Source organism: Paralichthys olivaceus, chromosome 6 (genome assembly GCF_024713975.1).
Source record: "Paralichthys olivaceus isolate ysfri-2021 chromosome 6, ASM2471397v2, whole genome shotgun sequence".
NCBI classification, from domain to species: Eukaryota; Metazoa; Chordata; class Actinopteri; order Pleuronectiformes; family Paralichthyidae; genus Paralichthys; species Paralichthys olivaceus.
The window spans coordinates 12,764,079-12,788,441 of NC_091098.1; the positions used below are offsets into that span (position 1 = coordinate 12,764,079).

The 24,363-nt window shown below is 41.3% G+C and overlaps 1 protein-coding gene across 1 annotated transcript in view; it reads left to right on the plus strand.

The window, feature by feature from the left end:
- Positions 1-702: 702 nt before the first annotated feature.
- Positions 703-24,363, plus strand: part of cntn3a.2 (contactin 3a, tandem duplicate 2) — a 40,352-nt gene continuing 16,691 nt past the window's right edge. The window contains exons 1-14 of the mRNA XM_020088979.2: positions 703-1,215; positions 3,917-4,067; positions 4,742-4,877; positions 8,347-8,522; positions 11,455-11,550; positions 12,209-12,412; positions 13,288-13,390; positions 13,730-13,914; positions 15,311-15,447; positions 16,999-17,128; positions 17,576-17,726; positions 18,285-18,412; positions 19,763-19,932; positions 22,697-22,814. Coding sequence (XP_019944538.1) covers positions 4,013-4,067; positions 4,742-4,877; positions 8,347-8,522; positions 11,455-11,550; positions 12,209-12,412; positions 13,288-13,390; positions 13,730-13,914; positions 15,311-15,447; positions 16,999-17,128; positions 17,576-17,726; positions 18,285-18,412; positions 19,763-19,932; positions 22,697-22,814 — 1,789 coding nt within the window. The 5' untranslated portion in view covers positions 703-1,215; positions 3,917-4,012. The remainder of the gene's footprint in view (positions 1,216-3,916; positions 4,068-4,741; positions 4,878-8,346; positions 8,523-11,454; positions 11,551-12,208; positions 12,413-13,287; positions 13,391-13,729; positions 13,915-15,310; positions 15,448-16,998; positions 17,129-17,575; positions 17,727-18,284; positions 18,413-19,762; positions 19,933-22,696; positions 22,815-24,363) is intronic.

Below are 24,363 nucleotides of genomic sequence, written 5' to 3' on the forward strand. Positions count from 1 at the left end.
TGTGTAACTTACAGAACGATTTATTTTTCGAATGAAATGCTTTCAAAAGAAAATACAAATGACACTGTGCTCCCATTAAAGAGATAGTTCACCCAAAAATGAAAAGTCAATCCCTATTTACTCACCACTATGCTGAAAGAGGGGTGGTGAACGTGTTTGAGTCCACAAAACACTTTTGGCATTTCAGGGGTAAAAAGTCAGTTCTCACAGGACAAGCATCAGTGAGAGAACTCGTGAACTGCAGCTATCTTGAGTTCTCGCTATACTCATGAACTCTCATGAGAACTGCAGCAGTAACTAGGAGGAGGATATCATTGGACATTTAGACTAAACACATTGGTAAATGACACCGTTTCTAGTCAAATGTACATAGTTACAGACACTTGAAAGCATTTTATGTTTTGTTTTTTTTATGTTTGAAGAAGTGGTCCCAAGTTACTTCGATTGTATTGGATTTTGCTGCAACCCCTGAAACTCCAAAAGTGTTTGTGGACTCTTCACCCACCCTCCATCGGCATAGTGGTGAGTAGATAATGAGTGAAGTTTCATTTTTTTTGGTGAACTTTCCCTTCAACAGTTGGTGATAACAATAGACTGTATGTAAATGATGACCCAAGACAGTGTGTTGCAATATTGTGGTGTGACGCACGGGGCGCAGTTCTCCACCAGGTGCACCTTCCCTCCATCCTGCACCTTCCCATCCCTGCGCTGCTGGTTGTGGCTGCACTATCGCCTCCTCCTCTTCTTGTTCGCAGGGGGGGAGTTGACTTGATGCGCACAATAAATCATCTCTGCAAGAGCCCAAATCCAGACGTGCGTTTGTTGGATTTCAGCACGGAAACACGGGCGAGAGAGACAGAGAACGAGAAAGAGAGAGAGTCTGGGGATGTTGCAAATGTGATTCTGCACAGCAAACAACGTGGGTGTTGTGCGTGCGCGCGTGTGTGTGCGTGCATGTGTGTGTGTTTTGGTGGGGAGTGTGGGAGCAGAGGAGGAGAGCAGCAGATATGAGACGCGTGTGATTGTTATACCTCCTGCGTTATGGCGTGTGCTCCATCGCTGTCTGACCACAGGCTCCATTTCACCTGTATGAACGACCTTGCGATCCCGACCGAAATCTGCCGAACGAGGTTTCCATGGAGGATGAGTGTGTCGCTTTTTTCCGTCAGGGCTGAATTTGGTTCCCGCCGCTCTCAACACATTTCAAGATAAGAGGTAAGGCGAGAAAAAGAAATGAATGCATACAGCCTATGCGCGTGCCTTGCGAACGTGCACGACTACAGAAAGCGAAATAATTAACGCTGTGATATTTATATGCTAAAATCCTAATTGACTCTAACAGGCTCTCATGTCGGCCTGTCTTGCCTGCTATCCCGAAATTGGCCCATTAATTAATTCCTAATGTCCACAGACTTAATCATAATTGTTTGTTTTATTCCGGAGCAACGTGACGTGCTCACCCAACTGCAGCCAATTCCTGCACACTGACGAGTCTGTGATTTCTTTTTTTATTTGGAGGGGCATGCATTCATAAACAGGCACTTCTCCACATGCATTCAAACACACGGAGTTTCACAGCCATGCCTTTCTTTGTTAAAGTGATGTACACATGCAGTTGCATTAGTCACGCGTGGTATTTTGTGGTTTCTCTCTGCCCCAGCTGCTTTGATAGGGATCTTGACTTCACCTCACCCTCTGAAATGTGCAGGCTTCAGGGCAAGCACACATCACAACAGCACATTTTTGGGGCCACACCAGCCTTGGGTGGACTTGCTAGTATGTGTGCAAAAAAAGCTTTAAATGTAGTCAACTCATCACAAGGACTGTCTTCTAAGATGTATGGAGAAAAAATCACCTCAGCAAATCTTGAGAAGTCTTGTGGCAATGACTGGCTTTATGTCTCATGACACACACACACACACACACACACACACACACACACACACACTCTCTCTCTCTCTCTCTCTCACACACACACACATGCACACACCATTCCCACCCTTCGCACCCTTCACCATTCACCAGGTATAATGGCACACTGGTGTGCCACGGTGTCAGCTGGAATATATGTGATAAATGCAGCCCAGGCCTGAAAAGTAAGTACACTCCCACTCTCCTAGCAGGGCTGTTTGTTCAAACAGCGTGTTACTTGGATGCAGCCAGAGTGTGATGGAGGTGGGAGATATAGAGATAATACTTTTTTTCCCTTTTTTTCTTGCGTCAATTAACCCAGTGGTTATTTGGATCAGGAACGGGTAGCCTCCTTGATTGAGAGTGATTCACCCTGTTCAGCTTTCTCACCACCTTCCCTCTCAGTCATCGTTAGCACCATTATCTATGAGTGCAAACTGAGAATGTGTGTGTCTCTGTGAATGTGGGTGGTGGGTGCCTACGTGCTTGTTTATCTGTGAGTGTTGTGCATCTGTGTCGTATAGAGCATGTACACGTGAATCACCGAGCAATCTGCTCTGTGTAATATCGCTGACAGAGTTCCGTATCTCTGTGTTTTGCAATTGTAAATGATTTATTAGATCTGCATAAAGAAAAATGAATCCTTGGCATCCGCAGTTACACTGTGCCATCCGTGACAAATGCCCATTACAAATGCAAACCACAACATGCAAAGTCGACAGTATTGTAATACTCGCCGTACCCACCAAGCCCCCAGTCCTGAGGTGCCAGCAGTTTGCACACTGTGGGCCTATCACTGAGGTATGGCATGCAGGTCTCTTTCTGAGAAGAAGCGTACCAATCCCATTTTGCAGACTTTGGGGGAAGAAAAAAGGACAGAGCGTACATGAAAGGTAGGGAAGAAAATCCTGGCTGAGACCCCACGTGTCTGATCTGACATCCAGGCAGCTGACAAACAATTAGAACCTCCATAAGTAGCGCTCTGATGCAGGCTCGCCCCGGGATTAGACCACAAATGAAGCCACACATCAAGGCTTATGTCTTCCAAATGGAAAGTCAATGTGTGTGTGTGTTAGTGTGTGGAAACAGGGTGTTATATCGTGAAAAAGTGACTTTGGCGTGTAGGTGTGTGTGGGTTGTGTGACATTTAGCATATTGGTGTTATTATCTGTCTCGGTCCTTAAGATATCTCAAACAGCTCTTGAAGAAATGTGTTGCATGTTTCTGTGCGTGCCGTGCAGCTTATTCATGTGCACGTCTCCATGCAGGTGACATCGATATACACATATCTGCCTATACTCTCCACACTTGTATAAATGCGTGTTCGCCGGCTCGCTTAACTGACGCGTTGTTGTCGGTTCACCGTTCGTGGTGTGTATGTATGACATTTCATAATTGCATCATTACTCGCTCAGTCTCCTGCGGCAAGAGGAGGGTGCATCGCAATTTGCAACATGTGCTACAAGCAGACAGACACTTGCCCTTGATTATGGACCTGGGTGGAATGGCTCCCTCATCAGCCTGTCTTGATTCACCCCAGCATGTGGGTAGACACATGCTGCTGTGGATGAATCTAATTGATTGGATGGCACCCAATTCCCAGGTCCAAGTCTCCTCAGGCAGCCAGAGAGTGTATCCGTCCAAGTGAAGGATGAGCTGAGGCGTTGGTCGCCCCCTAATAGATTGGCATGGGCTCCATCCCATATGCCTCTGGTATCACCCTCAGACATCTCCGGGTACAAGTTGGCCACACCACAGGGCACAAAGTGACACCGAACCTTCACTGATTGGAACGGACAGAAGACATGAGGCCCAGTCTGCACCAAACTATATGTTAATTTTTTATCGTAATAATATAATATTTCCTCTACTGAACATTACACTTCCTTCATTTAATATGCAATTTTCAGGCAGAATATTAAAAGTGGGATTAAAGTGTTAAAGTGTATTAAGGGTTTGCTGAGTTTGGTCTTTCAAAAGAAAAAAAAAAATCTTGTTCCAACAGGTCAACAACAGCCCCCCCCCCCCCCTCCCTCGGAGAACAAGAGTGCCATTTCAAAGCTTATTGGATGAAAGTCTCATTTGCCCTTGGCTGCCAAAGATGACGTTGCTATGGAAACAGTTTCTACTGTTATCAATCATTGACTGTCTGACAGGTAAACCACCTTTTTATATGAGTAATGATTCTTTCAGGTTTGAACGTTTACAGTTGTGGGGATGATGGCTGAAGTGCAGAAAATCATGTCAGTGTCAGAGATGATAGGATGGCCCCGGCTTAAAGGAACAATCCTCAGTATTGACTTCCACTCACAGCACATGCACAACACTCTCAATCTTATTCATCACTCCCCTCTATTGTTTCCTGGTCTTTTGTCCCTTTTCACTAGCAACTAGAAGAAAATTTAAGTAACACAAACCACATCAATGTCACTGCTGATACTTCATCGTAATATTTCAGTTTGGACCATGAGGACTACTCTTCTAAATTCACAGACATTAAAAATAACCTTGTGTATAATGTGCAACAGTCTAACAATGAGTAACTTAAAAGTATAATTTCTTTCTTTCTTCTGTCATTTTAAAATGTAGTTGTTTTTTCATAATGAAAAATGACCATTTCTACATTTTAATGGGGGATGACATCCTGGTTTATTCATTTGGATACATTTGAACTTTGCAGCACCTCAAGATGTCACAGAACGTAACGTAATGAATCACTAACCTGTTAAATTTCCTCCAGAAGAACAGATAATCCCGGCGGTCTGAATCTATCAACATTGCCCCTTTCTCTCTTGTCTTTTCACTCAGACTGTTGTTGTCTCTCTGACAGATTGTCTAGATAGTGGATCATATCACGGTCCAAGATGGAGGATGGAGCCTGGTGACTTGTTCATTCCTGTGGACTCCATAGAAGAAGAGGCGACTCTCACTTGTGACGCTAAGGGAACGCCTCCTCCACAGTACAGGTGAGAGCACATTCAGATTAAAGTGTGTGTCTGGGATTGAATGACAATGTGACTCTTTGGGTGTGTTTGATGAAACCATTTTGCTTAGGAACCTTCCTAACTGAGAGAAATAACTCGGAAGGATTTCAGCCGCCATAATAATAAGAGCCACTAGAATTCTCTAAATGATTAAGAAAGGAGCTTCAGTGCTGCCTAATTTATCTCCTTTAGAGTCGGAAACATCTGACCATCCTTTATGAGAGAAAAGGAGAAAATGCCACCCCACAATTTCTTGCAGCAGCAACATTTAAAGCGACGCAACCTTGTAGTTGAACCTGGACACACCCACATAAATATAAAAAACAGAACAACTCTTTAATTGTGTTTAATTCTAATTTCTAATTTCTCCACTTATTTGAGGTCTCCCTCCACATATACTGTATTCCTCACGTTATTATATTATTTCAACATTTCAGTCCTCTTTTGTTATTTCCTGTAAGTATGTAAAGATTAAACGTTTCCTTTGTATGAACTGAAAACATATATTTTTCAGGATATTTCATTCTGTTTTGGACGATTAACTTTTTTATTATATTTATTACATTTGATGAGTATCTTCTGTTATAAATAAAGTTGTTATAAAGTTGTCAAGGAATAGTGATTAGAGAAGGAGATTATTTTAATATTATTTTCGAACGCACCATTTATTTGCGGTTGGAAAATTTTTGTATTTACTAATCAAGAAGAATGCCTAAATCTGGATGATTAGATATAATATTCAACACCATTTCATTGATTATTGGTTTTAATGAATGTGCAGCTCACTGGCACCTTCTCCATCTTTTTCTCCTCACTTTCAACATTGAGAGCCATTAATGTCACACTGTCAGACCTTTTGCCGGAAACCTAACCTGTAGATGCACTTATTAATTTGTATATTCTTTAATAACACATATATATTCAGAGAGAAAGGGAGAAATAGAGAAATATAGATGAATCTTTGATATTCCTGACAGCCTCATATAAAACCAATATTTAATCATTCACAGTAGTTTAAATGAGGTTTTGTCCTTTCAAAGTTATATATTTTGTATATTCTTTTTTGTGGAATAGCTGTTCTCCCTTAAGAATTAATTTTCTCCAGATTAGACTGAAATGCAATGCTCCTATTTGCCTCTTGTCTAGTCCGATAGTATCTTAGTGACTCATGTGCAGCATCTTAATGATGGCCTCTTATAAAGATGCCATGAGACCGATGCAGGTTGCTAGACACCAGTTGGCACCAACATGCATTGATTACGAGTGTCTTTGGCGTTCAACAGTGGAATTACTGAAGCACAGAAAGCACAGATGAGCTGAGTGTTAGTGGTGGGGGAGCACATACACTCATTATTTCAGGCTTTACACATTCCCTGCCTAAGACCAGGTATTTCCATGAGCTGATTAAAGGTGAAATGAGCATGTTTAACGTGGTGTCTTGTCAAACTGGCTGTGCGAGGCTCCGCATGCCCTCAGCACCTCTCCGGCTCCTCTCTTGAAGTGTAAATGGGCTCACACAGCTCCCACCCCCTTCTTCTCTTTTCTCCCTTTTCCTTTTTCCTCAGCTGTCACTCACGAAGATGTGAGACTTTCATAGCACACACACACACACACACACACACACACACACATGCTGTGGCAGTGCAATAAGTCATGTGAAAAAGCCACATCTCTTATGGAAAAGAATCTTCTTCTTAGCGAGCCAAAAAAAAAAAAAAAGCAAGGCAGTATGAGTTTTTTAAAATCACAACAGAAGGTGACTTGACTAACCTTTACTTGACCTGAGATATGAAATCTGTGGCTCTGGACCGCTGGAATGGTAGAGTTAGACGACGGTCAGATGTTCAGACAACATGTGTTGACGAAATGAGTGTCGAGTGGAGTAATTCAGTTTTGGAGCCGCTCTTCAATCACCTGCTCGATGTTCCGAGCACCACTGAACAGCAGAGGCTCTTCAGAGCTGGTCAGACAGAGGTGAAAACGGTGACTCAGAGATTAAAGAGCTGAATGCATGCATGTGGACAAAGACGCCTAAAGACACGGCTGCTTGTATCACTAGCAGATCCAACCCTGCAGATATTCATGTTATAGGCTGTTTCTCAAATTTTATGACCTGAAGAAATTGTAGCATTGATCTCAACACACACAGTGACACAGAACAAGTGTCTAAAGCAGGGCAGCAGGCTCTCATCAGCATCCAATGGATGGATAAATTCTTTAAGAAATGATGTTGAAGGATAGACATGAAAGCCGTTGGAAGGTTGGCCATTATGGGATTTAATTTCCACTTCACGAAAGCACAACAGAAGAATGTGGCTGGAGGAAAGAAATTGGTTTTTTTTGCTAAATACTCTGAGAAAAATGATGCAGGATTCTTGAAAAGTGTTGCTTCCTTGAACCCATCAATGCTTCCATTTCTGATTAGCAAGTCTTTTCTCGCTGAATAATGGGACTTGTTTTAATCTGTAAATTAACCTTGTGTTTTGTGGAGTTCTTTGAGGCATTTTGTTGATTTAATGGCAAAATCAGAACCCGCTGTGTTTTTTTATTTTATTTATACCTGTGGGAAGGATGCAATGGAAGGTGAAAAGAAAAGTAAAAGCCATCCTTTCTTATATCAGCCCACTGTTACCTCGTGCCAAGTGATAATCTCTCGTCCTAATGAGAAGTCAAAGGTGCAGTAATGTCACATTATGTAGATATAATGTGACAGAGAAGAGGTGATTATGGTGAGACTGATGATGATATTGAGGATGGCTCCAGAAACCTTGATCTTCTGTTTACCTTAAATAGCAGAGGACGGCTTTGTGTTTGATACTCTCAGATTAAAATTTAATGATCCCTGCGGCGGGAAATGGAATAGCTGCTGCAGCAAATAGTGGTATAAATAAAGAAAAGTATAATAAAAGCAGGAAATACAGTGTGGAGAAGGTATTTACATTTTAAGGGTTATATAAAGACCAATAACACTAGAACACGCAAGTTCAACAAATGGCTCAGTGTGTGAACATTGCAGCATTATGCATTACAATGTTGTTAGAATATAAGGGGGAAAAACATACAGCAATTAGGACATACACGCAGAGTACAATAGGAGGAAACCTGCAGATAAATATACCAGTTGACAAGAATTTAATTGTAAAAAACAATTCAAATGTTCAAATGTTCATCTTATTTTCCTACACATTCATCAGATTATATTTCAAGGTACATGCAAGGGAAAATTTTGTTTGTTAGGAAAGTCAAAGCATGGCTGGAAAAGAATGGACGACTAAAAGCACAGATGTAAAGCTGTTTCATGCTTCACGCTGCAAAGCTGTGAATTCCAGCACAAATACACAGTATATATGAGTTACTGCAGTAACCTCCTGTCACGCCACCTTGGTCGGTAGCAAGAACTGGACAGTGGCTTTTTTTTCCCTGGGACTGATGGTGTCTTTGCCCCCCACAGATGGTCACTGAACGGGACCCTCATAAATCTGGGCCAGGATCCCCGGCGGCGTCTGTCTGGGGGCAACCTCATTATAAGCAGCCTGGACCGGCAGCAGGATGTGGGGATGTTCCAGTGTATGGCCTACAACACTTTAGGAGCCATCCTCAGCCGGAGAGCCAGTCTGCAGTTTGCCTGTAAGTCACCGTCAGAGTTCATACTCGCCTGTTTTTCTTAAGAAAAATGTCATGGAAGCATAAGTGCACTTACAAATAATGCAGACTCACACCAAACCGACAGGGTTGCATTTGCATTATTTATCAGTGTTGCATTGATGGTGTGAAACAACATTAAATGTTAAAGTAACATGTGAGTTTGACAACTGTTCTTTTCCAATGGTCATACATGCAAAGCACAGACTGTGGATAAAGATGGACGCCATGACAGCTCCCCAAAACTGAAGCCAAAATGACTGGCTGTAGTACATGTTATAAACCCCACTTAATAAATGGGGCATGGACCAAACTAAAAAGGCAAAGAACACGTCAAATACATTTTTCCTCAAAGATGGTGTCATTCATTTTACGTAGTTCTGATCACACTGTTTGTTCCAGTATTCATTTTTTTCCAGTCTCTCAAGTGAGAGACTCCAGACTCTCTCTCTGACCAGTCCCCTGGTATGAAGTCCGGAGGATCCGATCTGAGAACACAGCATGAGTTCCAGGATGTTGATGATTTTTCTAACACTTGACAGAAGCAAAAATGAAAAAAAACAAAGAGAAAACAAATATCTCGAGATGACAGAGCGGAGCCGCACACTCAGAGCTTGTGGAGATAAGGGCCGACACTGCTGTCGATATGTTGTAGAGAAAAACACATGCTGTCTGCAGTGGTATTAATGCGTTACGTCCTGCCTCTGCCTGCTGCACCACCCCTCACCTGAACGCTGCGGAGATTTCTGTGTTGTGAACACGTCATGTCTCTGATTCCAAATATGCATAATGGCAACATTCGTGTTGTGGATATTTTGGCTTCATTTCTCGATAGTGGAGGGAAGTGGAGACGCATCATCCATCTTTACATACAGTCTGTGGTGTTGTCAGTGATGCTTCACTGGATGTACTCTGGGGTAAAATAGTTAGCAAACAACTTAATAAGGACTGAAGCCTGAACAAACATTTAGTTTAACTGGAGCATAATATGCCAACGCTGTGATAAAAAGAGGACATAGCAGTAATATAAATGAAAAAGAGCTGCAGTGTGTTGCTTTATATTACAGTAGTGAGAATACTGTGATTTATGTCATATTAATAATCGTCCATGGTGACACCCGCAAACATCCTCGATGAATAAAGAACTGGATGCCTGTTATTCATGTTCTATTCATTACGGCTTCTTTTCATGCAGATAACAACAAAACATCTTTTCACACCTTCACTTGACGATATCTGGCCATGCAGATATTTTTGGTTTTGATAGACAGCTTTGAAGAGTGCTGAGATTAGCGGAGCTCAAAAATACTGACTAATGATATTTAAGACACACAAACACAGAAGAACAATAGGTCTATTCAGATGTAACATCTTTAATCTTCACACCTCGCTGAGTTTTTGCTGTTCTTCAAATGAAATTTGCCCCAATTGGAAGATGGCTGTGAATTATCCAGATCAACTGGGAGATAGCCACATGGGGTCAATGGGAAACATACAGTACATACATTATACATACAGTACTTTCACATGTACTAGAATTCACATATGTGACATATTAAAGTATGTCAGTGTTGGAAAGAAATGTTTATTATACTGTGGTTGTAAGCTTTCTCTATCTCAGTGTTGTTTGGATGTCATGTTATCTGATCATAATGAGCGAAGGCTACTTTTTAAATCCACAATAGCCAATAATCAATAATCACAATAGTTTCTCTCTCTCAAGTTTCTAATTTCAAATTAAAGTTTTGCCATATACCATATGTCAGATTTTATATTATTTATATTTATATGTTCTAAATACTTTTGTGTGTTTTTGCCTTGTCGTGTTCAACTCAGGTTTGGGTTCCAGCGTAAGCCATCATGCTCATGTGGTCACTCCACTTTAATAGAGAGATTCATTACAGCAGGGCTGTGCGACATGAAAATAATCTCACATTCTGATAGAGGATATTTCAGATCTGGATAATGCCACATGTTGTTACTTGTAGCTCCTATATTTTCCTTAACTGTGTAATTTGGTGCAACATCAGCTGTTGTTTCCTCCCGTCTCTGTGGTTCTTTGCCATATGGCGTGTCGCGTTGTTGCAGCACACCACTGTACTTCTGTAGACTCTCTCCGGGCCGTTTGACATGATTTGAGTAGAGGTGGTGTTTGAGCATCATTTGTAAAGAAGAATGTTGTAATTTTACAAGAATAAGGTCACAGTTTTATCATTTTAGAGGGGAAGTATCAGAAGATCATCCAATGATCTGCATTCAGTTTAGGGTGGCGGAGCATCTCTTTAAGTTATACTAAAGTATCACTTTCTTTTTTGGGGCTTTTATCTGTCTCTTGTGGGCACCGGTCTATGGGCATCATTTGACTGCTTGATCCATGTGAGACTTTATAGAATCACATCCAATGGACAGAAGTAGCTCCTGTTTAAGTACGATCTCCATGTTTTGTCCTGGCTGGTCCATCTTCTGTTTGGATTTACCTTCGTTCACTCTCCTCTGTTTGCTTGTGTTGACTTCAATTCATGCTAAATTCCTGTTGTGCCAGTGATGAAAAATATAATAATAAGTGATTTGTGACACAATAGATTGCAGAGAATAGTATTAAATGATAGACACCATTTTTACAAAACGTAGCCCGAATCTTTTGTTATCTGCATGCATCCCATGACATGCAATTTAGATCTAATGTCTCCTTTACGTCCTGGATGTAAGTTTCTTGACTCTGTATTGGTCAAATACTTTACAGAGGCACAGACAAGCCCATTCTTTCATTCTCTCAGGCATTGTAGACATTCTCATGACAGTTTCCTTATAGGCTTGTGCCAGCGTTTTGCTGAAAGCTTTTACTCAGCTCTGCTCCTCTCTGATATGTGAGATCCTGCGGGGATCTCTCTTTTCATTTCTTTTTTTTTTCCCTCAGACTTAGATCATTTCAAAGTCCACACCAGAAGCGCGGTGTCAGTCCGAGAGGGACAAGGAGTAGTGCTACTTTGTGGAACGCCCACATCCTCAGGAGGTAAACTCTCTGGCCTCCGTCTGAAACCTCCAACACAGCTGTTTTTTAAACGTCTAGTGATGTGATGTGAAAGATGATAATCATAAGTAATTTCCTTAATTACATTTTCTATCATGTATTCATTGACGGAGTATTAGAGCCACTTAAAGGAAAAGGATTTTGATTTCGAGAGTATATTCATAATTTTACAAGGATAAAGCAGCAATATTATGAGAATAAAGTTGTAATGTTACAACAATGTCTTTCTCTTATGAGAACAATGAGAATTTTATGTGAATAAAATTGTAATTTTGTGAAAATAAAGTCACAATTTTACGTGAATAAAGTGGTAATTTAAGGCCACGTGTCATTTTTAGTTTCAATAGACCTTTTCTGTGTAAAATTACAACTTTATTTTTGTGAAATCAAAACTTTATTCTCGTAAAAAAATCACTTTATTCTTGTAATATTGTGTCATTATTCTGGGAATATTACGACTTTCTCTAAATTTGCCTGCGACTTTATTCATGTAAAATTACAACTTTGTTCTTGTGAAATTATGACTTTATTCTTATAAGATTAGGACATTATTCTTGAAGTCTTGTATAATTTTTCTTCAGTATGACCCTAATACTCCGTTGCAATGATCAGCATCTACGTGTTCTTGTTTGTTTTGCAGACCTTACTTATGCATGGATCTTCAACGAGTACCCATACTTTGTTCAGCAAGACAATCGGCGTTTCGTATCCCAGCAGACGGGAAACCTTTACATTTCCAAGGTGGAGCCCTCTGATGTGGGTAACTACACTTGCGTAGTGATGAACAGCGTCACAAAGGGCAAAGTTCACAGCTCACCTACATCTCTGATCCTCAGGACAGACGGTAAGACGCCACCTCTGTGCTGTGATGTGACAAGTGTTCCTTTCAGTCGTATATTGAAGATCTTTCCTTTTTAAGGATGTTTATATCATCACAGTGGCTCGAGTGCTCTTTGTCCTGTCGTGCTTCGCTGTAGTTGAGTCACCGAGTGCTAATGCCTGTAAGTAAATAGTTGCTCCTCAATGTAGGCCACCAAACAAAGCGCCCAAATCTTCTCTTTGCTGACTTAGCTTTCTTATAATTCCCGCCCCCCTTTAAAAGCCTTCCCTGTGCTTTCACATGAATTCTCAGGCCGGTTCTCAGCAGCCCGTTGTTCTGTTCTCTGTTATGCTTTCATAGAAAGATTGAATAAAGATTGCCTCTGGAATGAATTAAACATAAGCCATACATCATTGGACCATTACATTGAGTGTTCTGGTGGCTCAACCAGTTAGTTTCCACTCAGTGTACTGTACATGAAGCTGCATAAATTTAAATCCCATTGCATCACTGTCTGATCCGGGCCGTGCCTGTCTTCCCTGAATACTGATACAAACAATAAAACACCAGAGGTTGGGAACTGCCCACTCAAGCTTTGAAATAATAGATAAAAAGCCAAACTAGCTGAACAGAACAAGATTTCACATATACACTCCGTCTATTCCACCAGGAAGTGATTAAGATTATTCCTGGCTGCTGTTTCACCACATTCTGGTGGCTGCACACTAAAGTGAGGTACCGCTCAGAGTTTACCCGCGAGAGCATGTTTGCTCGTGTGTCTTTTATTTCTCCTCTGTTAGTTTTACAGTGTTGCTGTCTTGGTCCATAATGCAAACCATATTGCTTGTAAGTCCTGCATAATAGAAGACTGAACAAGTTCTTGTGCTTACTCTACATAGGAGTGATGGGTGAATACGAGCCAAAAATAGAAGTTAATTTCCCAGACAATGTACCCGCCGCTAAAGGATCAACAGTTACACTGGAGTGTTTCGCCCTTGGGAAGTAAGCTGGATTCCTTGAAGCATGATTTCAATCTTCTCCTGATTTTTATTCCAGACGAGGCATCTCTGGATTTCTATAGAGTAAAGTTACTGTGGCAGTTATATTTCTTAGAGTGTGGCATCAAGCAACGATTAGTCTGAAAGCCTGTGTGAGAGGGCTCTTTTTGTTGTTGGATTGGATTCACGCTAAACCATTCATCTGCCAAAATACAGTGAATCGGCTTAAAGCGCCATCACACACTTTATTTCAGGATTATTACAGACACCTGCAACCTAAGCGACAGTCTTAGCAGTTCAAAGCCACTTGGATCAGGATCTCACTTCCTCTTGTCTCTCCCAGCCCCGTCCCAGAGATCACCTGGAAGAGGGCTAACGGCGTGCCCTTCCCCAGCAAAGTGAAGATGAAGTACTCCAATGCCGTGCTGGAGATCCCCAGCTTCCAGCAGGACGACGCTGGAGGGTACGAGTGCTTGGCTGAGAACAAGATGGGGAAAAACACAGCCACTGGTCGACTGGCTTTCTATGGTACGGCCACTTTTATTATGAGCTAAAACGTCCGGACTCCCTTTTTCTGACATTTTCCGAAGTTCATGTCTGAAAATGTTTGTCTCTTCGCTTACGAAGAATCTTGTCGTCTTTCTAAGTTGACATATTTGTCTGTATCCTCTAAGTGACTGGCACCTCTTTATCATCCTGAGAAATTTGTTAGAACGTGTTAGAAATGAGTGGTTTTCTTCACTCGTAGCCGAGGCTAGTTGTTTCTATCTGAAAGGGCGTAATGTGATAGGAGCCTTATCAATAAGCAAAGGCTGCGTCTTGGTCGAAAAGTTCCACTCAGCAAGCAGCTGTGAGTGGATAAATCATCGATATCGAAGCATCTTTGCTTGTACCCGTATAGACTTAAATTCTGGGCCGATACAGAGCCAGCAGCGTTTCCAGACTTCTCCATTTTAGCATCTCTTAAACTCCAGACATATCTGTAGGAGAGTGGATGTGATTTCACATGAAATAGTAGAAGTGTGGTTGTAGCCTCATATGGACTACCTTGGACATTTCCTGTACATTTTACTAGGGGGGCAAGAAAAGTGTTGGATAATGTTCGGAGCTACTGACTCGGACATTTGAGTTCTCACATTCTGCCCCTCTGGGATATTTCAGGAAACTGTCGGTTCAGTGCAGTGGATTCACTGCTTCTTATGCACTGAATGTGACGTGAAGAATTGTAATCTGCTGATTTGATCGCATCATATCATTCTCCAGCTGTGTCTGACGGTAGAGTCGCAGCTGGAGACTGACCATCACCTTCCTCCTGTATAATAAGCTGTGTTGGTTTTTACTGTGCTGTGCCGTTATTACATTTTTGGGCTCCTGACTTTTTTTTTTTCTCCTCCTGAATTTGTGAGAGAGTGAGAATGACACTTGTGAAATTGGAACTGATGGTATGACGAGTGCCTGCGAAGTGAGCTGTGCTTATTATGAGCACAACTCTCTAACTCATAAAAATTCCTGAAAAGCTGTCAATATGGAAGAGGCAGGTTGCAGGGAGGATGGGCTCTGGATGGGGAAATCGACAGGGGTTATGTTTACTGTGTGCAGAATCAAGGTGACAGGTTGGGGGGTGAGCGCTGATTTTGGGTGCACTTCACCCACCATGAGGGCTTCCTGCGTTGCGCTGCAGCGTTCCACTCTAATCTTGAGTTGCCACAGGGTGCTGACACATTTAAGTGATGAAACTGAGTGACACCTCACTTTCACTCCTCTCTCTCTATCTCCTTTAAAGACAACCTTTTTTATAACGCGCAATGATTTCCACTGATTTGAGCTGTCAGAATGTAATGAGATAATTCTGTTCCCTCGCAAATCTGCCCTCCTGGTTCTTGTCAGATATTTCACAGGAGTATAAATAAATCTGTGTCTTCAGCCAAGCCTCAGTGGATCCAGACCATGAAGGACACGGCCCTGGCCATAGAGGAGAGACTGTACTGGGAGTGTCGAGCCAATGGCAGACCCAAGCCCTCCTACACGTGGCTGAAGAACGGCCAACAGCTTCTCTCCGAGGTAAATCACTGCCTGTTGTTTGCCACCTACCACTGTTTCATTTTTAAAGACTTAATCTTCAGCTTTAGCTCATCCTTTCATTTTTTTCAAGAGCCAGGCGTCAAACGTGTGGCTGTTTTATTTTTCCGGAGTGCAATTCAGAGTGAGATGAGATGAGAGGGTAAACATGATGCAGGGTTGTGCCGGTGATGAGACGCGGATGTAACTGTCTCTTCTTGTGCTCCACCTTGGAAGATTACACAGTTTTAGAGAGTGGATCAGTGTAGTCCCCAGGAGATTGCTCCATTTCATCTGAATGAAGTCAGTGGTTGTTTTTCATTATTCATGGTGCATATTTAAGCTCCTCCAGATTTAGGGACAATGGGCTTAATCCTCTGTGAAATACACTGAATGTAGCAGCACACCTTATTACAGCAGACCACCACAGCTACATCTTGTGTGTTGTGGGATCCTGCTGCTGTGTTTTATTGTCTTGTACCACTTTAATAATGCTCAGAATGTGACTGGTCTTTTGATATTTAAAAACAAATATAACCTGTCTGATCATATTATTAAAAATTATGTTTCTAAATGTCATTCTTTAATCTGGTTTTAAGGATATTTTCACTCCTGCAAGATTCAGAATATGTATATTTTTTATTTTATATTATCTCTGCCATTAAAAGGCCAAGTCAAGGATGTCTTGTTTTCATCTGCATTTGTTTGTTGGTAAACAGGATTACGCCAAAAACTACTGCAGATCCCAATGAAACTTTGTGGAGGGAAGCAGGATGTGTTAGAGAAGAACCAATAACAATTTTATCAGAACATCTCTATATTTTTGTGAATTAAATAATGCAGAGATCTTTATGAAAAACTGAGTGTGCTTCTAGTTTTATCTGTTTGTTTATAGACATAAATACACAACAACTACAGATTAACACAAACTTGGTGGAAGGATGTGGTTTAGGTCAGGGAAGAACTCATTTACATTGTGGTGCAGATCCAGGAATTTTTTTATCACTTTCTACACCATGTGTGTTTTTCAACAATTCTGTAGATTTCTCAGAGAATTATGTGTTAATCCTGATGAAAAATCTAATCAAAGACATATTTATGAAGTTGGCATTGATGAGAATGTGCAATTTTGCATATATCCAAATAAAAATCTTGGTTTAGTGGACAAGGATACTGTGTGAATAGTTTAATTAAAATGGATTTATAAATTATAGGTTTCTAATGTCAACACCTCACATGTAACACCTCAAACAAAATCTATTATAGATCAGGACCCTTGATTTATCCACACACTAACTCAGATTTTACTACTGGATGGTCGTTGAAAACATAAAACTATAAAGGCTATAAAGGTAAAACGAAAACTAAAATGTGTTTTGTCCTCACGACAGATTAATTCCTGACAACATAATCCTGATTCGATCTGCACCTATTGACAATACCTCTAACTCAACCGAATGCTCATTGAGCTTTGCCAAAGCACGCTGAGTAAAGCAAAAGCTGCACCGTTAAGTCCTTGACAATAATTGCTTTCTTTCATCCTTTTTTTCACAGGGCAGGATCCATGTGGAGGACGGAGTGCTGTCAGTGTCCGCGCTGACACTCTCTGACGCCGGCATGTACCAGTGTGTGGCTGAGAATAAACACGGTGTCATATATTTCGCTGCTGAGCTGATGGTTTTAGGTAGGATGGCATTTATCTCTCCCTTAACTCCTCATGTCATTGTTGCCAAAGAATCTTAAAGGTCATCTCCCTGTCATTCTGAAAGGTTGTCTGGATTAACAGATAACAGGGTCAGCGAGAATCATTTTGTGGGGTCAAACACATTAAAAAAAAAAAAATATATATATATATATAATTCTTATTTTCATTCCTTCATGATTTTGCGATTTCCTCTGGGTGACATACAGAACAATAAACATGAGGTTTTACAGTAAACCAATTAAAAGTCATAATATTCAAACATCAATTCAAACAAGTGTTTTGATTTTATGTTTGTTTGATTCCAATTACAAAAAGTTATCCTCTGTTTCGATTACTTCAGGATTTGATGATTCTCAGACTGAACTCACTCCTGTGAGAGTTGCTGCCGTGTTGCAGTGATAAAGTCAGTTTTGTGTTTCCCATCAGCTTCTCCTCCAGACTTCACAGGGAACGTCCTCAGAGCTTTGCTCAAAGCCAAGGCAGGAAGTACAGTGACTTTAGAGTGTAAACCTCAGGCCTATCCCATCGCCAGCATCCTATGGAAGAAAGGAAACCTGCCCATCCACACCAATGACAGGTGAGTTGTGGCGGAACTGAAAAGTAGCTGGAGGTTTTCTGAAAACCACTTTGAGGATTTTTCACAGAAGACGAGTGGATGTTCAAATTGCAGATGTGAATGTGGACAAAAGGGCGACACACTGATATTTTTTCTTCTTCTTCTTGCTCCTCTTCTTCTTCATTGTTTTCATTCTCCGCTTCTTCTCCTTCTTCTTTTCTCCTCTTTCATCTGCTTCCCCCTCATCTCCTCCTGGTACTTCTTCTTCTTCTTCCTCCCATCCTCCTCACGCTTTGTTCCTTTGGTTCTTCTCTCGATGGGTAGTTGAACAGTATGCGCATGAACAGTTCAGTATATAAATCAGAGCATGGGGCATTTTTTATCTGAACTCTTTTCAAACTTTATTTTCTCTGATTAATATTCACTGCACATACACTCGCAGCTACACCACTAAGTTTCCACGAACATGTCAGACACTGACATGCAGACACATCCAGAGTCAGCACTGAAGATAAAGTGCCTCCTTGTTTTCAGACGTGAGATTGTGAACTGCTCTTTTTCTATCCTACTCTCCTGCAGGATCACACTTTCCCCAGATGGAACGCTGAGGCTTGCCAACGTGAGCAAGTCGGACGCGGGCAGCTATACGTGCTTCGCTCGGAATAGATTTGGCATGTCGAGCACGACAGGACGGCTCCTCGTTACCGGTGAGCTCCGCTGTTAAATAGCTGAGCATTCCCCACTTAGTAAGCTGAATTTATGGCTGAGTATGGATTAACACCACAGAGAGTCACTGCACCGTGAGGACTTGAGTCAATAACTGATGGGTAGAAAACATAAACAAACTTAAGGCTTCGCTTTGAGGAGTGCGTCAAAAGTTTGCGAAGCCTCTATTCATGAGGGACCCAACATAAAGTCTTTGAATAATTAAGTAACGGCCCTAAACGTTTTTTGATTGTGTGTGTATTGGTTACAAAAGCTCTACTGCAGCGCTAAAAACAAAATACATCTTTCAGTTTAATCTTTTATTGACTCGTTGCATTTTGCTGCAGCTGCAATAATACACATGGAAGAAAATACTCGATCATTGTTTCCCTAAAAGCAGTTGAAACAACCAATTTACTGCAACAAATAAAAGTGCTCTGGATGGAGGCAATGAAAGTGCGATCAGCTCCAGACGCTGTTATTGTATTGAGTGTGTTTCCAGTGATAGTTGAGCGTTCTCTGGATTCTTATTGGCTTTATGAATGTGTCAAACGCTATTGTTTGCTGCTCTGTCTGTGCGGAACAATCTTTTAAAAAAATTGTTGAGGTATGTTTCAAGGTCAAAACACAGCCAGCGACACAAAGCCACGACCCAGACACTGATTATTATTGTCTTAAGAAGTGAGGGGACTCTTTTTACATGTATGCTTTAATTCCTTGACAGTGAATGTAAGGTAAGATAAGAGAGTGCAGACCCTGCTTCTTTGAGTTGTAACGTCTTGTTTTAAATCCAGCAGATTCATTATCTTGCATTTCGAGGCACAGAAGACTTGCCATGCTAGACTTTGAAGCAGTGCTCCTCATTTTTGTTCTGGATGCACAGCAGAGCCCATTACATGACGTTTTATCTGATCCGCAGTGTATTATAATTGCTATCAGGATTTCAGAAGATTACTCCGGCTGTGTCAGCCTGAAGTATTAGTCCACTTTAGTGGCGGCAGGCTGCATGTTATCACATTAATTCCAATAAGACTTTCATGAGACCTTCCTTGGGTCTCTATAAAGGCCCTATATAAATTCGAGTTATATTATTATAGCTTATGGTTATGGTTATTATTATGATTATTATTATTTTATACAGTAGATAATAATGCTTGCCCTCTACTTACTGTATTACAGAACACTTTCCTGCATTCCAGCTGGTGTCGTATCACTCGTGTACTTCTGTTACAGAAACTCAGCAAATGACTGGTCATCCCCTCGCAGCGAAATGTCTCATGTTCTGCGTGAGACTGACAGCCGCCTCGTCTGAGATGACTCCCTCTCACAGTTTTTTTTATCCTCTGATGCAGATCCAACCAGAATCATCCAGGGACCTGTGGACATGGAGATCATCGTTGGAGAGAGCATCGTGTTACCGTGTCAGGTCGCCAGTGACCCCGTCCTCGACGTTTCCTTCTCCTGGGCCTTCAACGGACAGCTCATCGCCAAGGGTGACGGTCACTTTGAGCTTGTGGGTGGGGTGAGTGACCCACCATCGTACTTCTTCAGGAAGTGTGAATGTGCAGTTAACACTTCCTCTCATCTTTCATCTCCGCCATTTGTTAAAAGGGACAGCTTGGAGAGAGATTGACTGTGACTAAGGGTACATTCATACTTTCCATTTTTAACAGTGTTATAAAACCAAAACATTCTCTGTCCGTACTAACACCCCTGCAAATGCAGATCACATGACCATTCACTGGACACGTGTGTGTCGATGTAAACAGGGAACAAGAGACAGCAATCGTGAAAAGTAAGAGAAGGTATTTAATTTCTTGGACTGACAACAAGGTGAAAATGTTACTGACAGTAATACATTTTAGACACCAAAATTAATGAAAACACAGACGAAGCCACTACAAAAAATTTGATTTTCTCCTTTCCCAGGATTTTACATTTCTATGTCACGTTTGATGTCACTGGAAACAGAGAAGCTCTCTCGCCTCGCTGACTTTCCAGTGTGAAGAAAAACATTGTTCCCAAGATGTGAAAAAACAAAACAAGTTCAGTAATGTTATGGATAAAATAGCATTTACGCACCTTTTCATGGTTGTTTACCCACTTGTCATCATGATGGGACACAGACATACAGTTGACTTTTCCTTTTTAACAGCCCAAGACAGATCTGCTGTGAGACACTGTAACCAGGGGCAACAGAGGGCTGTGTCATTGGGCTGTGTGCGTAGCCATGTTTGTTTGTAAACACAGGTGACTTGTTAGTGCTTCTTGACAAAATGATTGGTGTGTGGGCGTGTACGCCCCCTGGAGAGAATACTGCAACGATCAACGTGTTGAGCACATAGGCCCCGTGCTCTTAGCACCAGTGATGTTAAAGATTAACTGCAGAAGCATTTAAACGCTCAGTGACAGGGATTAAGATCCATCACTTTTTCAAACATCTAGCATGTTCCAACATTAAATATATATATAATAAATGGTGGTTTGTCAGATTAACAACATGCCTGTGTGGATTTGAAGAGCTCAATCAGGCTTAATCTGTAAGACATTGTGTGTTTTTAGCTGCATTGATCTATCTGAATCACATGCTAACAATTACATTATAAACTTAAATTCCTATTACATTGGTGAATACACTCTGTGTATGTTATTAAGTGTTATTATTACACATGCATTAATAATAAAGCAGCGTTTTTGTAAATTTGTAAACTAACTAGCAACTAGTTAAATACTACTACTAGAAAAAATAGTGACGTAAAAAGTATAATATTTGCCCCTGAGATCTAATGGAGTAGATATATAACATAAAATACAACACTAAAGTAATGTAGTCCCTCAAATGTGTATATACTTTGTTACATTCCATCATTGTTTACTCCACATTAGTACAAATAAAGACAACAATAAAAAGAATAAAATGCAATCTTATTTGCCTATATGATTCAAATTCAGTTGTTCTAGTCTCCTAGTCCATATATAGAATCGTATATGGGTGACTGGAATTCACCCACCTTTTAAATAAACGGTGACATCAGGGTTTTCAAATTTCTTAGTTTCAGGCACATGAAAACTCAGCGTAAAGGCAACAGAGAGCTATGAAAGTAAAATGTAGTGGAGTGGATGCAGCCTAATTCTCCCTGAAGTTGGTAAGTTGACACCTTTCTTTTGATGTTGGAGGAATAATAAGCTGTGGGAATCTGTAGCAGGAACTTCTGTGAGATCATTCAGTCCCTCTAAGCCTCCAATTGTACTTTTATGAATGAAAGCATGGCAGCCTCTGTGTCAAAATCCACCTCCTACATTAAAATCATGATGCAGGTAACATGTTGCTTGCTCAGCCATTGTGACACGTTGTCATCTCTTCGAGTGCACGTCTCCTGCCCGAGCTGCAGCCTTATGAAGTGATCTATTTTTAATACTCGTGCTGGTCTTGAATTCTTTTCATATCCCACTTTGACATAGCCTGCTGCACGGAGAGGGGAACACACATCATTAGAGGTGTCTTTTTAAAGGAATGGCAGAGCCCCAAATGACAGAACACTTTGAGAACACCCTCACACCCTTCAAGATTAAGTATTCTTCCTGTGCGCGCTTGACTGACAGTGTTCTTATCTGAAAAGAAACGCCTTCCCCCAGAAATGCTAGAATGTGCCCAGTCCAAGAGATTATCAACTTAACTTTGCTGCTTCAAGGAATTTAATTTCCATAATTAAACCATGCTGGTTCGACTGCCACATTTCCCTGCCAATGCCAAGAGAACAATTTCACCACTAATTTACCATTTACTGCTTACGGGTGTCTCTCAGAGGAGAATATAGAGGGGGCCCTTTTCACTCTCCAATCAAGCACAAACCGCTCGCTGAACTCAGTAACAGCATATTTCTGCGGTTCCTCGTTACAGGTCTTGAAGGTCGTGGCAATGACCTCTTAAAAAATGTAAGAGAAATAGCAGAGGCCTTGTCAATCACAATGGCTCCATTTGCTGCATACATTTGATTGGATTTCCAGCCTTGATCCTTCTCATCTTGAATGGCTCTCTGTGACTCGCTCTTATTCAGAGATGTTTCATTGAGCTTGCTTTCATGGCTCTGACTGCAAGAAGGGTCAAGCGGTGTATGTTAGATAAACCAAGCCTGGTTTTCTATTCTTTCTAGCTACATAAGTGCAGGATGTGGCACCGCTATTTACCTCATTTTATGTATGCTTCACTACATCCTTTAATAAGCTGTCGCAAGGTCTTCCATCTTTCATGCTACATAAATCTGTCTGTCTCTCCTCCTTGGTAGCGCACAGCGGGAGATCTGATGATCAGAAACATTCAGCTTCACCATGCCGGCAAATACATCTGCGTGGTGGACACAGACGTGGAGAGCCTGTCAGCTGTGGCGGTATTGATTGTGAAAGGTAAGAAAACGTTTCTGCTCTGTAGTCACTAATTACAACAGGGTTTACAGCCAGTGTTGCTGATCTGGCCCCGCCTATAAAATAGAAGAAATTGAAAATACAGACATAACTGTGAAGTGCTCGGTTGGTGAAGCCACAAAACATGAATTCTGGAGATATATTTGGAGACATGGTTACTTCTACCCAGGAGCATTTGGAAAAGCTTTCGAACCGAGTTCCATGAAATTTTATGGAAAGGTGGGGCACGATCCAAGGAAGAACCTTTAAAATTTTAAGTAGTATGAGTAGCAGTGTTTTTTTTCCACTTTCTTTGACATTGTGAGATTTTTCTACATTTTCATCTCTCAGAGGATATTTCATGGATCTCGATGAAATAAATCAGACATGTTTAGGGGCCTTTAGGGGTGAATTTAAATGCGGTTTCATAAAGCTTAGTTCACACTACACGGTTTTCAGCCCGATATTCCACTCAAGTTGCAGATAAAAGCCACTGATGGGCCAGTTGCAATATGTGAACTCTTCATAGACGTCCCTGATGCGTCACAGACTGCTAGATTTCCAACCTGCTGGAAATCTAGCTTCTCTAACATCTCCACTGATTTTTTTACACTGCACATGTCTGTAACCAGGCATATCAAGCAATAACCATGTGTGTGAGGGACAGGGTAACACACCACGTGGAGTTTTTATTAACTACATCGAGCTGGGATCAGGTTTTGACAGAAGAATCCCTGTCAGGTTCGGGTCGGGCTCCTTTTGCTTTCAAGGGGGGTTTGAACATAAATTTCTGCCCTGAGCTGCACTCACGTTTTTTACAACTGTGTCCACTAAAGCGCTTCACCTTATCAAGCTTAATTTGTAATTTTGAGCAGGAAGAGGATCGGATTCACTGTGTGTTGTGATTAAACGTACCAGTCGCTGGTTTCTCCTGCTGAAAGATTGTGTAGTGTGAGTCGCCATTCAGTCATGTGGTGTGAACTTACAAAAAAGCGCAAGACTCCTGATCACTATACAGCAGGTCATGTTAGGTGAGCTGCAGAGCGATCCGACCGCTCTGAATATCGTGTGAACTCTGCTTTAGGGGACTGTTGAGTGAAGGTTTGCCTTTCTATTATGAATATGCCTTTCTAAGAATAAAAAGAAAGTGGACTTTCAGGGTGTATAATGTTCACTTGGACTTTGTTTCAGATCAAAATGCTTTTATCCTCATGAAAATCATACCACCAGAATATCACCAGAACCCACAGGTTTTATGTCCTTCTTATTTCCAGCAGTGGCTGCTTGATTATATCAAATTGCTTTTCTTTTCTTTTGCATTGAGGGATGCTTGTGCAAGTTAAGACTTTAGAGGGATGTGTGAAATTACAGGAATATGAGCACCGAGTGTTTAAGAACGTGTTGTATTCCTTCTGTCTCTCTTTTTAAAGTACAAGTTTCAGTGTTGCTGCAGTTTGACAGATGAATGTTTAGAAGCCTATCTGTGCTTGCTCATGCAGTTTGTATAGCTCCGGAGAGATGCAGTTGTAGAGAGCTGCATCGGGCAGAACAA